General features: G+C 36.3%; 1 protein-coding gene across 2 annotated transcripts in view; it reads left to right on the plus strand.

The window, feature by feature from the left end:
- Window positions 1–11,381, plus strand: part of LOC107725304 (sarcoplasmic/endoplasmic reticulum calcium ATPase 2-like) — a 42,960-nt gene that overhangs the window by 18,155 nt on the left and 13,424 nt on the right. Inside the window, exons 3-10 of one of the 2 annotated variants that reach the window (XM_016534521.1) lie at window positions 5,029–5,109; window positions 5,194–5,279; window positions 5,376–5,840; window positions 8,451–8,539; window positions 8,668–8,770; window positions 10,870–11,001; window positions 11,085–11,204; window positions 11,292–11,364. In XM_016534521.1, coding sequence (XP_016390007.1) covers window positions 5,029–5,109; window positions 5,194–5,279; window positions 5,376–5,840; window positions 8,451–8,539; window positions 8,668–8,770; window positions 10,870–11,001; window positions 11,085–11,204; window positions 11,292–11,364 — 1,149 coding nt within the window. Of the gene's footprint in view, window positions 1–5,028; window positions 5,110–5,193; window positions 5,280–5,375; window positions 5,841–8,450; window positions 8,540–8,667; window positions 8,771–10,869; window positions 11,002–11,084; window positions 11,205–11,291; window positions 11,379–11,381 lie in introns of both variants that reach the window. The other variant, XM_016534519.1, reaches the window with a different exon arrangement.

The raw sequence follows: 11,381 nt of genomic DNA on the forward strand, positions 1-11,381 counted from the left end.
TATTTATTCAGCTTTCAGATGATGTATAAATCTCAATTTCAAAAAATTGACACTTATGATTGGTTTTGTGGTCCAGGGTTACATATCAGTATTCAATGTTTTAGGATTGAAATATCAAAACATTATTTATGCATTTGTAACTGCGGGTTAAATGCATTCATGTCCTGCATTTAACAGTGTGTAAATACATCTAAATGCCCCTTCAGATGCAGCTTCTGTGTTTCCTCTGCATTGCAAAGATGAATTTTGTTGATAATGGTTTTATTTGTTTGGTAACAGCTCCAAATGTCTTCTTATTGTTATTGACTTTATTGATTCAATGTAAGAGTTTGACATACTTATAGAAAAAATGGCTTTACAAAGGTAAAAATGCCTATAAAGGGTAAAAATCATTTTAAAGGGGTCATATGACGTTGCTAAAAAGAACAGTATTTGGTGTAATGCAATGTGTTTATGCAGTTTAAGGTTAAAAAAACACATTATTTTCCTTATTTTCCACATTATTATTGCTCATCTGTAGACATGTGGGGGCGTGTTTAAACGAGGCGTTTTAGGAGGGCGTGGATGAGTCTTAACTTTTATAAAGCATATCTCTTTGGGTTTGAGACTTTAGTCTTTGCAACTTTAGGGATCTTATCTATTCACGAACAGCTTGTAACACTCCAAAGAGAAAGGAAAACTTGAAATCGCATCATATGACCCCTTTAAACTTGTTGGAAAATAATAATTTCTGTCACTTCTGTGAACTGACCACCACACAGAGTCAGCTGTCCACGGCAGTCCTGCAACGCAACACACTCGGCAAAATATCGTCTGATTATCGTTATCGATAAAATCCCAGAAAATATCGAGATATCATTTTTTGTCAATATCGCACACCCCTAGGCTATATATTTAATTCTTCTTTGCTTAGTTATTGTTTGGTACACCTAATTCACTGATCATCGTAAAATAAGTTTTTATCTTAGAATTAGGTTTTCAACGAAAAAGAGGACAAGACAAAAAAATATGATTCATATTTATATAAAGTTTTATTTTATTTATTTTTTTGAAGGTGGTGTGGGAGGAGGGGTCTGGTTAGGAGGACCCCCCCAAGAGATTTGACACAATTCGAACACTGCTCGAGACACTCACGATTCAGAATTTCCCTGCCAATCTGATGGCTATACTATGATGACATGTGGCAAGTAAAGTGCAGGCATGTCTGTTTGACCCCTGCGTCCTGCGTCGCTATAAAGAGCAGAGGAATGAAAGTTGTGACTGTGTTGCTGGGGGACTGATGGAAGCATAAACCTTTAAACTAAACCATTCTACTTTCCGTCCTCCAGCCTCCTCCCGCGGAGAGTTAGGTTTGAGCTATTTTACCCTGCTGATTGATGCATGCTGAAGGTATTTTAAGATACTAAAGTGCTTTATGATATGACAGCTGGAATTCATGTATATGCTGCATCTTCCTTTCCAATGTGTTCTTTCTTGATCTTGAACGTTCCATTAGTAGTTCAGTATTGAGCTGAATATGTGGTGAGTTCTTGTGTGGGTGTTATGTAGGGCCCTTTTGCTGGGTTTGTTCTGGGCTCTCCATGCTCTTCGAGGGCTGATGAGGAGGCTGTGTGCATACAGTGGGAGGATAGATAACTCCAACAACTCAGGGGTTTGGAGGTCACTCTTCTACCTGGAGGCCAGATACGCCTGAAATAGCTCATCGCTGGGGCTTTTTGTGTATGCACACTGATAAATGCTGAAATGTTCTGGAAAGCATTGACGCACTTGTGAATTGCGCCGTCGGGCCTCTCTTAAGTCATGAATCAGCTCTCAGCTAGAGCGAAATTTAATAGACCCGTCATTCTCACCTTGTGGTACAGGTCTGCGTTAGTCAGCAGCACAATTAAGCATGTCATTGAAACGTGTCCATGTAATTTGAAGTATGGACCTTTAATTAAAAAAAGAAAAAGTCTTAAGCTCCTCTCTATCTAAATCTAATGTTTCATTCAGGGGGTGTACATTGTGAAGCGTTCAAAACTGGATCAAGAAGCTTTTTATGTTTTGTTTTAATTCCTGAATTTGAATTGAATTTGAGATGAGGTAGTACACAAGATGCAGATGATTCCAATTTGAAAAGTAAGTAGAATTAAAATGAAATGAGATTAATTTAAGTGACTTTTTTTTAACTAGAAAAGCCAAGTTTGTCAAGGAAAACTTGATTGTATAAGTGCTTATTTGAAAGTTTTGAAAAAGGTTAAAAGCGGTTTATAAAAAAATACATTAAGTATAGTTTATAAGTCGTGGATGGAGGCTTGTAATGCAACTATTTATTTATTTAAATAAATATATTTAAATAATTACATATGCACAAATTACATAAATAAATACATATATTTGTTCATTGTATATTTATTTCATTGTATAAAAATAAATACAAATAAATTACAAAAAATAGTTAAACAAAATAAATGTATTTATGTAACTTATTTGTGTATATGTAATTTAAATATTTAATTACATAAAATAAATAAATACATAAAATAAGTGTATCATTCGTCATTTATTTGTGTTTATGTAATTAAACATTTAGATTACATAAATACATTTATTTTGTGTATACAAACTTTTTGTCTTATTTATTTTTATATAATTAAATATTTAAATATTGCATGAATGAATATACATGTATTTCTTTATTTCTTATTGTTTGTTTGTTTATTTATTTTTTTTATATTTATATATTATTTATATTTATTATGTAATTAAATAAATATTTAAATAATTACATAATTTACATAAATGCATGGTTTTTGTTGTAATTTTATGTAATTATGTATTTATTTACTCATATTCATATTCGATAAATTATCTTCTGTGTTGAAATTTCTTTGAATATCAATTCACTAAATTCTTCTTCCTGATTCAAATTCTAATTTAATCTTCCTTTGCGGTGTGGCTAAATTCACACTCATAAATTGAAAAGCAGACAATTCTTTAATTCTGACTTTTACCCAACCCTGTTTGCATTAACACCAGTTTATGAACAGTTATCTATAGCATTATCTATACTTCTCCTCCTCCAAATCATGGTCTGTCCATAAGACAACCTTTTATCAGTGTCCATTCCTACAAGAGAGTACTTGTTGGTTGATCTTGTTCGTTTTCTCGTTGCCAGCGAACAGTGCTGGGTGACCTTCTGGGAACTGGACTTCATTGTGTACATTTGTTCCCGATTTAGGTGGCTAAAAGTTGCAATTGAGCTCCATTAAGTCTTTCTGAGAAAAGCCGTCACGGTCTCGTGTGTGTGTGTGTGTGACCTTGTCGCCGTAGCTCCTCATAGATCGTGGCGAAAGCACAGCTTGTTAATCCACAGTGCAGAGATTCTGTTGCACGCACATGTGATGATCGGTGCCAAGGCCAAGCAGCATCCATTGTTATCATGCCCTGCCATTTCTCATGCTGCCACACTCCACATGCTGGCCGAGCAGATTCCCCAGACTTTCACTGATGGATATGTTAATGTTTAACATGGACAGATCAGCAAATAGACACTTTATCCTGCTAAGTGTGGCCTAAGAAAGATTCTCAAACGTGCTCCTTAGAGGTGCTCTTGAATGCCATTGTTATAAGTTATGAGTGTAACACCTCCTAGTTGATTGACAGCGTGGGGGTGTTAACCTTCGTCACTCTTCCTGTCGAGTGCGGGGCAGCTGCTGTCATGCCTCTGTGTTTAAACCTGATCAGGACATCGTCGAACATATCAAAATAGTTTCTCCATTTTTGGCGTGGTGAATTGTTGCTCCCCATGCTATTTTCTTCTCTCGCCCTCAAGGGCGCAGATGAGCTTACATGACTACTTTGTTCTCGATGGGTGAACACGCTCTCTCTTTCTCTCGCTGGTTCTCTTTTTAAGTCCTTTAAGTCATTTTTATGACTGTGCAAAAGAGACTAGTGGATTTGATTAATTAAAGATCATAATTTGATTTGGGTTTGCCATGGTTCATCTTGCCTAGCATATTCATCAGTCAGGAAAAGATTTCAGAAGACATTTATGCTTTCTGATGGCTGTGTTCTCTGCAATATGTGTGGATAACACATGCAGCATTACATGCTGTATTAAAATATTCAAGCCAAAAAAAGCAACAAAACAAACTATAATACACAGTTTTGAGGTATAGTATGATCATAGAAGATAAACTTTTGATCTGTAAACAATATATATTATTTCTGCACTGACATTGCAAGTTTAATGTTGCATTGTGGAACTCGAGTACCTTCATAATGCATAAGCCAGACTGATTTGCAAAGAGGTTTGTTTTTAACCTATGTGTTTATGTAAAGGGATAGATCACCCAAAATTGAAAATGTATCATTTACTCACCCTCGTGTCAGTCAAAACTTGTATGACTTTGTTTTTTTGCAAAATGTAAATGAAAATAATTTGAAGAATATTTAAATTGTTTTTGTTCATATAATTGCGGTGATTGTGGTTCAAAACAACATTGGACCTCATTAATTTGCATAGTTTTGTGTAAAGAGTATTTTAATTTATTATTATTTTTATTTTATTTTGTCTGTGCATTTATTAGCAATTTTAACTGTGCTATGAAGCTGAGGATTTGAGGATTTATTGGCAACAGGTTTAAAAATTTATCATCCTGTGTAAATAAACAACTTTGCTCTGAAACGTGCTGCACATATACGTATTTAATTAAATCAAAACCTGATTTAATTTGGTAAAAGCGATATCACAATATCAATTTTATTTAGATTAAACGTTAAGTCCTTTATTAAAGCTCAATGTGGATGGAAAAATTGCTTGTCACTGGAAACTTTTTAATTGTTTTTGGTGGTCATTATTGGCGGTCATTGTTGTTCGAAACATCATTGGACCCCACTGATTTGCATATAGTTTTGTGTAAGGAGTATTTTGTGTTGCATTGCATTTTTTGTTTGTGCATTTATTTGCAATTTTAACTGTTATGAAGCTGAGTTTTTGACTTATTTGTTCTGAGTACCTTGTTTTTTTTCTCCTCCTCCTCCTAGTGGGCGACAAGGTACCTGCCGATATACGTATCTGTGCCATTAAGTCCACCACGCTCAGAGTGGACCAGTCTATTCTGACAGGTAACAAAGCATTTGGTTCATTTGTATGTGTTTAAGTGTCAAGTATCTTAGCTGTGTTTTACTATTAATTCGGTCATGTTGCAGGCGAGTCTGTCTCTGTCATTAAGCACACCGACCCCGTGCCAGATCCCCGCGCCGTCAATCAGGACAAGAAGAACATGTTATTCTCCGTAAGAAAATTAGACTTCAGCTGAACTTTAATTCACAAAGCTTTTTGGTGCAAAAGACTCGTATTTTTCCTGTACATTTAAATGCGTGCATTTCAGGGAACCAACATTGCTGCGGGAAAAGCCGTAGGTGTGGTGGTGGCCACAGGTGTGAACACAGAGATCGGTAAAATCCGTGATGAGATGGCCTCCACCGAGCAGGAGAAGACGCCCCTGCAGCAGAAGCTGGATGAGTTCGGTGAGCAGCTCTCCAAAGTCATCACTCTCATCTGCATCGCCGTGTGGATCATCAACATCGGCCACTTCAACGACCCCGTCCACGGCGGCTCCTGGATCCGTGGAGCCATTTACTACTTCAAAATTGCCGTTGCTCTGGCCGTGGCCGCCATCCCTGAAGGTCTTCCTGCTGTCATCACCACCTGCCTGGCTCTCGGCACCCGCCGTATGGCCAAGAAAAATGCCATTGTCCGCTCTCTGCCCTCTGTGGAGACGCTGGGTTGCACTTCCGTCATCTGCTCTGACAAAACCGGCACCCTCACCACCAACCAGATGTCTGTCTGCAGGGTGAGCCCTTTCTTTAGCAGTTTAGTCTTCCTAGGCTTTGTACAGAAGGTTAAGTGCACTTAATAACTCCATGAAATATGCACAAATTTGCATACAACCCTGTTGTCCGTAAACCCTACAAAGTCTGTTGTCCTGGAAGAAAAAGTATTGAAAAATTTGAATAGCATAAATCAGCCATATAAGTGACTTTTCTCAACTTTTAGGAGTACACTAGCACATCGATGACCTCAAAACTAATAAACATGAACTAAAAGCCACAAAAATCAAATGTACATTTCAATGGGGAATTTAAATAGGTGAGCCTGTGTGTATATATAATCTAAAATACATAAAATTACATATAAATGATAATCACAAAAATATGAAACAATACAAGATATATTACTACTGTAATAATACTATTTTTATTCAGAGCAGGGTAGATAGAGCAGGTACAAATTGTAATCCATTACTGATTCCAAATTACTTGACGACAAATTGTAGTTCGTAACGTAATCATTACATTACACATTTTAGGTAATATAATCGTTTATCACATTGATTAAAATAGGATAATCTTGTACCATATTTGTATAAAAATACAAAGAGGAAGAAAATATATTCCATTTGTTATCATCAACAACAACATGAAGTGCAATAAACTTTATATTACATCAAACTGGATTTGTGAAGGAACTGCAGGGGGTGTATGAGTTTAATGAAAATTTTTTTTTTTTTTTAATGAATAAAATAAAACACTTACTGAAAAAATGAAATATTTTATTTGTTTACCTGCATGTCATGTGACTATAACCAACCTCAGAGAACTGTGAACATGCAAATGTGATACTTCATTATTAAAGGAACACTCCACTATTTTTGAAAAGCTCGGAAAATGGTATTAGTCATCCAGTTAGTTATTTCTCACGTAAGTTTAATTCTTATCAACTGAATTATTCTGTTATTGAGAAGGAAACGCTGGCATTGATCTGGGCACTTCAATACTTTGATGTGTATGTGGGGGGAGGGTCCTCAGTTGTCATCTATTCGGATCACAATCCTTTGACATTTCTTCACACACTACAGAGTCCGAGCCAACGCTTAATGAGATGGATACTTGAAAAAGGTAAAACTCAACTGTTTAACTAGGGGAGTTGGAAAATGAGCCTATTTTCAAAAATAGTGGAGTGTTCCTTTAAAATATTTATTTTAAAATCTCAGGGGTACTTCAAAGTATAATATAGTAGGTGAAAGAGGATCCGATGGAAAAAAAGTTGGTGAATTTGTGCATTTTAAATGTGTTCGAAATGGTCAAATGCTGTGTAGCCACCTGACTAGTGACTGCTCTCTGTGTGAACGTCCACAAAACTGGAAGACTTTCTGAGTGTATATAAGCGGTAGTCTATTTTAGAAAGGAAAATTTAAAAGATGAAAAAGAGGAATTAGGGAGAATCAATAAATTATGTATTTAAGTTATTGCTATTGTGTAAATATGTAATCTTAAGTGTAACTGTAGTCTGATTACAATTATTTTAAAATGCAATTTACTCTAATTACAAGTACTTAATTTTTGGAATATGATTACGTAAACCAGATTACATGTAATCAGCAACTACCCAGCTCTGTATTTTATTACAATAAATATAATAATACTATTATATTGTTATAGTAAGGTTATGAAAACCTGTAGGAAGCCCTTAAGCTTCTCATTTGTTGGCAACAGGTTTAAAAATGCTTAATTTTTCGAATTGTTGACACTGAAAACACCGGATTATGTGTAAAAACTTTGCTCTGAAACGTGCTGCACATATACTTATTTAATTAAATTGCAGCCTGATATGATTTAATAAAAGCAATATCACAATATCAGTTTTATTTCAACTAAACATTGGACTCTTTATTAAAGCTCAGTGTGGATGGAAAAATTGCTTGTCGCTGGAAACTTAGAATACATTGGTAAACACATGCTGATTGCACTTCATCTTTGTCCTCCTGCATATTTCCCACAGTACTCAGTCAGGAGATGTTTATTCTGAGGTTTTTTTTGGTCGATTAAAAATCCTCTGTCATTCTCGGGAAATGAAGTGTTTTGGTGCAGCTTCCTGAACTGCACCGATAAAGATCTCTGTCATCGGACTGGGCTGCTCGCTCTGCAGAAATGCAGGAATGAGCTCAGTGATGGATGGCTGTAGTGTCCGAATTATGACGTTTCTTTTCTCTCCATCGGATGTTAGAGCACTTTGAGTTTGAACTTAAAGTCTGCGACACAAAGGCAGAATAAGCGTTTCATCTCTCTGTCTCTGTGTGCTTTCAGCCCCCTTCCCTGGCCTCCCACTTGCTGCTCTGCCAGTTTCTGTATTTACTTAAACATAATAACACGCAGGACAGAATTACAGCACCCTGCGTCATTGCGCACATAATCTTCTTAGGCTAATACTTGCTTATGCTGCAATCTTCTGTCAGTTAACTTTCCAACAAATTCCTTCAAGACGGCATCTAGTTACTGGTATCTTAAAGGAACAGTTCACCCAAAATTCTGTTACTTATAGGTTTTGTAAATATACCAGTTTGGAACTGCATTGCCGCAAATAAATGCCAAACTGTTTCTTTAACATTGTGTCTGTCTTTCAGATGTTCATCATAGACAAGGCTGAGGGAGATAACTGCTCACTGACTGAATTCACCATCTCTGGCTCCACATACGCTCCTGAAGGAGATGTGTGAGTTTTCTGTCTCTGCTCTCATATTTACTTGTAGTACTGCAGTCAAACTGATGCCTATGATTTCACATTTTTGTCAGCTTCTGTTTTAGTAGGTGGTTTATTGATCATTCTGTTTGGTTGCTCAGATTCCTTGATAACCGAGTAGTGAAAAGCTCCCAGTATGACGGGTTGGTGGAGCTGGCGACCATCTGTGCCTTGTGTAATGATTCCTCCTTGGATTATAATGAGGTATGTTTACTAATTGTCCTTTCTTAGCTTTGATTATATAAGCAATAATGTCCATTACTTTATATTTAGAAAATTCAAAATGAATATCCATCCATCCATCCATCCATCCATGTTATAATTAATAATAAATATTTAGATTAGATCTTAGAATTAACTGTAGCAGAATCTTACAATTATTTGATTTGTCCGTCCACCGAGCAGACAATATAATAATTTATCAATTCAAGGAAAGATTATTTTCCTGGCCAAGGAACAGTAGCTTTCCTACTTTATGCAGTACTAGCAGTAATTTAGCATGTAGCAAGGGATCAACATTCAGTGACTCCTTCAGTGAATTGTGAGCAGCACACAGAGGCAATCAATTGTGAATATAAGGGATTTAATAAATGAAACTATAGCTAATGTACAACTAAACTAAGCAAAACGCATATATACAGAATGAAGGAAAGAGAGAGAAGAACAAAAGAATGGCAGTATTTCACATCAATTAACCACAACCTAATGAGAATCCTCAAATAATCAAAAATCACCTTATAAAAGGGGCTCAAACTTAAGCACGCATCTAAATAGTTGTAAACGATTACTTGCATTGGCTTTGTTGCTGAAAAAGAGTCCTTATGCGGTAGACAACGGAGGTTCTTGAGTTCTTTTAGAAGTGAGCTGAAGGTTTTCCTCTGGTTCTTCTGAAGATACGAAATTCCACAGCGGATCGACAAAGTTACTTGAAGAAAACAAACCGCCAGAAAATCAAACTCAAGAGGAGAGTTTTGAGGAGTCTTGGAGAGTGTCCGTCTCAAGAAGAAAGGTTTCTGAGCCAAGATTAGTCTGAGTTAATGACTTTTGATAGTTCCTATCCACACCCACCTTTTGGGTGGAATAGCCAATACCAGGCGTGAATTTTTGAGCGGGAGATGTTTTCTTTGTCTCCCTTTATGGCCCATTTGCTTGTTTATGGCCGGTCTGGAGGATTGGTGCAGTTTTACCCAAAATATAGTACCAATCGTATGATGCATTTGACAAATCACATACTTCTACAAACTACACAGATCATATTGATACCAAGAAATAAACATTTAGAAGATATTAAACCAGAGATACATTCATACACCTGAATATAAACATTTAGATCTTAACTAATACAAATAATGAGTGGTAACTAGGCTAATATAATAGGGAAACATACAGACAACACATGCATATACCAGATACAATTGTAACTGATTGATTATAGTCTAAATAAAGAAAATGTCTTTATGTGCGTGTGTTAAGTGTATTGTGAGCATGTTGTAGTTTGCTGGTCAGCCAGGCCGTTGGTGCCTGGCCCCGGGGTCATTTACGTCTCTTTTGTAATGTGTTTGAAGTTCGATGGGGAGACGAGAGTGGTGAAACTGTTTAGCATCTCCTTGATAGTGGGGGGAACCATTGGCAATTTAGCACCCATATAAATGTAGAATGTGGGGCCATGTTTGTAATTTATATGCAAATGTCAAAAGGTTAAAAGGGGTCTCTAAGACATAAAACCCCAATGATCATCCATGATTTTAAGCAGATGCTACACTATCTATCTATCGATCTATCTATCCTTCAGTGTCACATGATCCTTCAGAAGTCATTCTAATATGCTGATTTGCTGCTCAAGACACATTTCTAATTATTATCAATATTAATAACCGTTGTGCTGCTTAATATTTTTATGGAAAACATTTTTCAGGATTCAAAAGAACTGCATTTATTTGAAATATAATTTTGTTGTGACTATTCATACTTTTGCTCAATTTAATGCATCTATGCTACATAAAAAGTATTTAATTTCTTAAAAAATAATAAAAATAAAAGATGAAATAATTTTTTTTTTTTTTTTTAAATTTTGGACACTAGTGTGAGATGTCGTCATCGTGAATGTCTCTGGCCAGTGTCATGTTTTAATGTAGTTTAATATGAAGATATTACTTAATCATTCTTGGGATAATGATCTTAATTTGATTGCATCTCTAACCATGTTTGCTGGCAGTAGAACGGTCACGATGAAAAGCTTTAGCAGAAGTTCAGTTCCACGCATGGAGGATGCACCTAAATGATAAATGCCAACTCTCTTTCAGTCTAAAGGTGTTTTTGAGAAGGTTGGAGAGGCCACGGAGACGGCTCTGACCTGCCTGGTGGAAAAGATGAACGTTTTTGACACTGACGTCAGGAGCCTGTCTAAGATCGAGAGAGCCAACGCCTGCAACTCAGTAAATATTTATACAATTAATAAAGAATTATGCAAGCACTTGTTTAAACATGATTTAATAACTCAATATGTCTGTATATGTAGGTGATCAAACAACTGATGAAGAAGGAGTTCACCCTGGAGTTCTCCAGAGACAGGAAGTCCATGTCTGTGTACTGTTCCCCCAACAAGGCCAAATCCTCTTCTGCTAAGATGTTTGTCAAGGTGCTAACCGGATACTTTTTTTTGTTGTTTACGGAGTTGTTGTATTGGCAAGTTTTTCAGATTGATAATTTGGGCTGTCTTCTACAGGGAGCTCCAGAGGGAGTGATTGAGAGGTGCACATATGTGCGAGTAGGTGGATCCAGGGTTCCCCTGACTCAAGGCATCAAGGATAAGATC

This window comes from Sinocyclocheilus rhinocerous, unplaced genomic scaffold, assembly GCF_001515625.1.
Source record: "Sinocyclocheilus rhinocerous isolate Xijiao unplaced genomic scaffold, SAMN03320098_v1.1 scaffold785, whole genome shotgun sequence".
NCBI classification, from domain to species: domain Eukaryota; kingdom Metazoa; phylum Chordata; class Actinopteri; order Cypriniformes; family Cyprinidae; genus Sinocyclocheilus; species Sinocyclocheilus rhinocerous.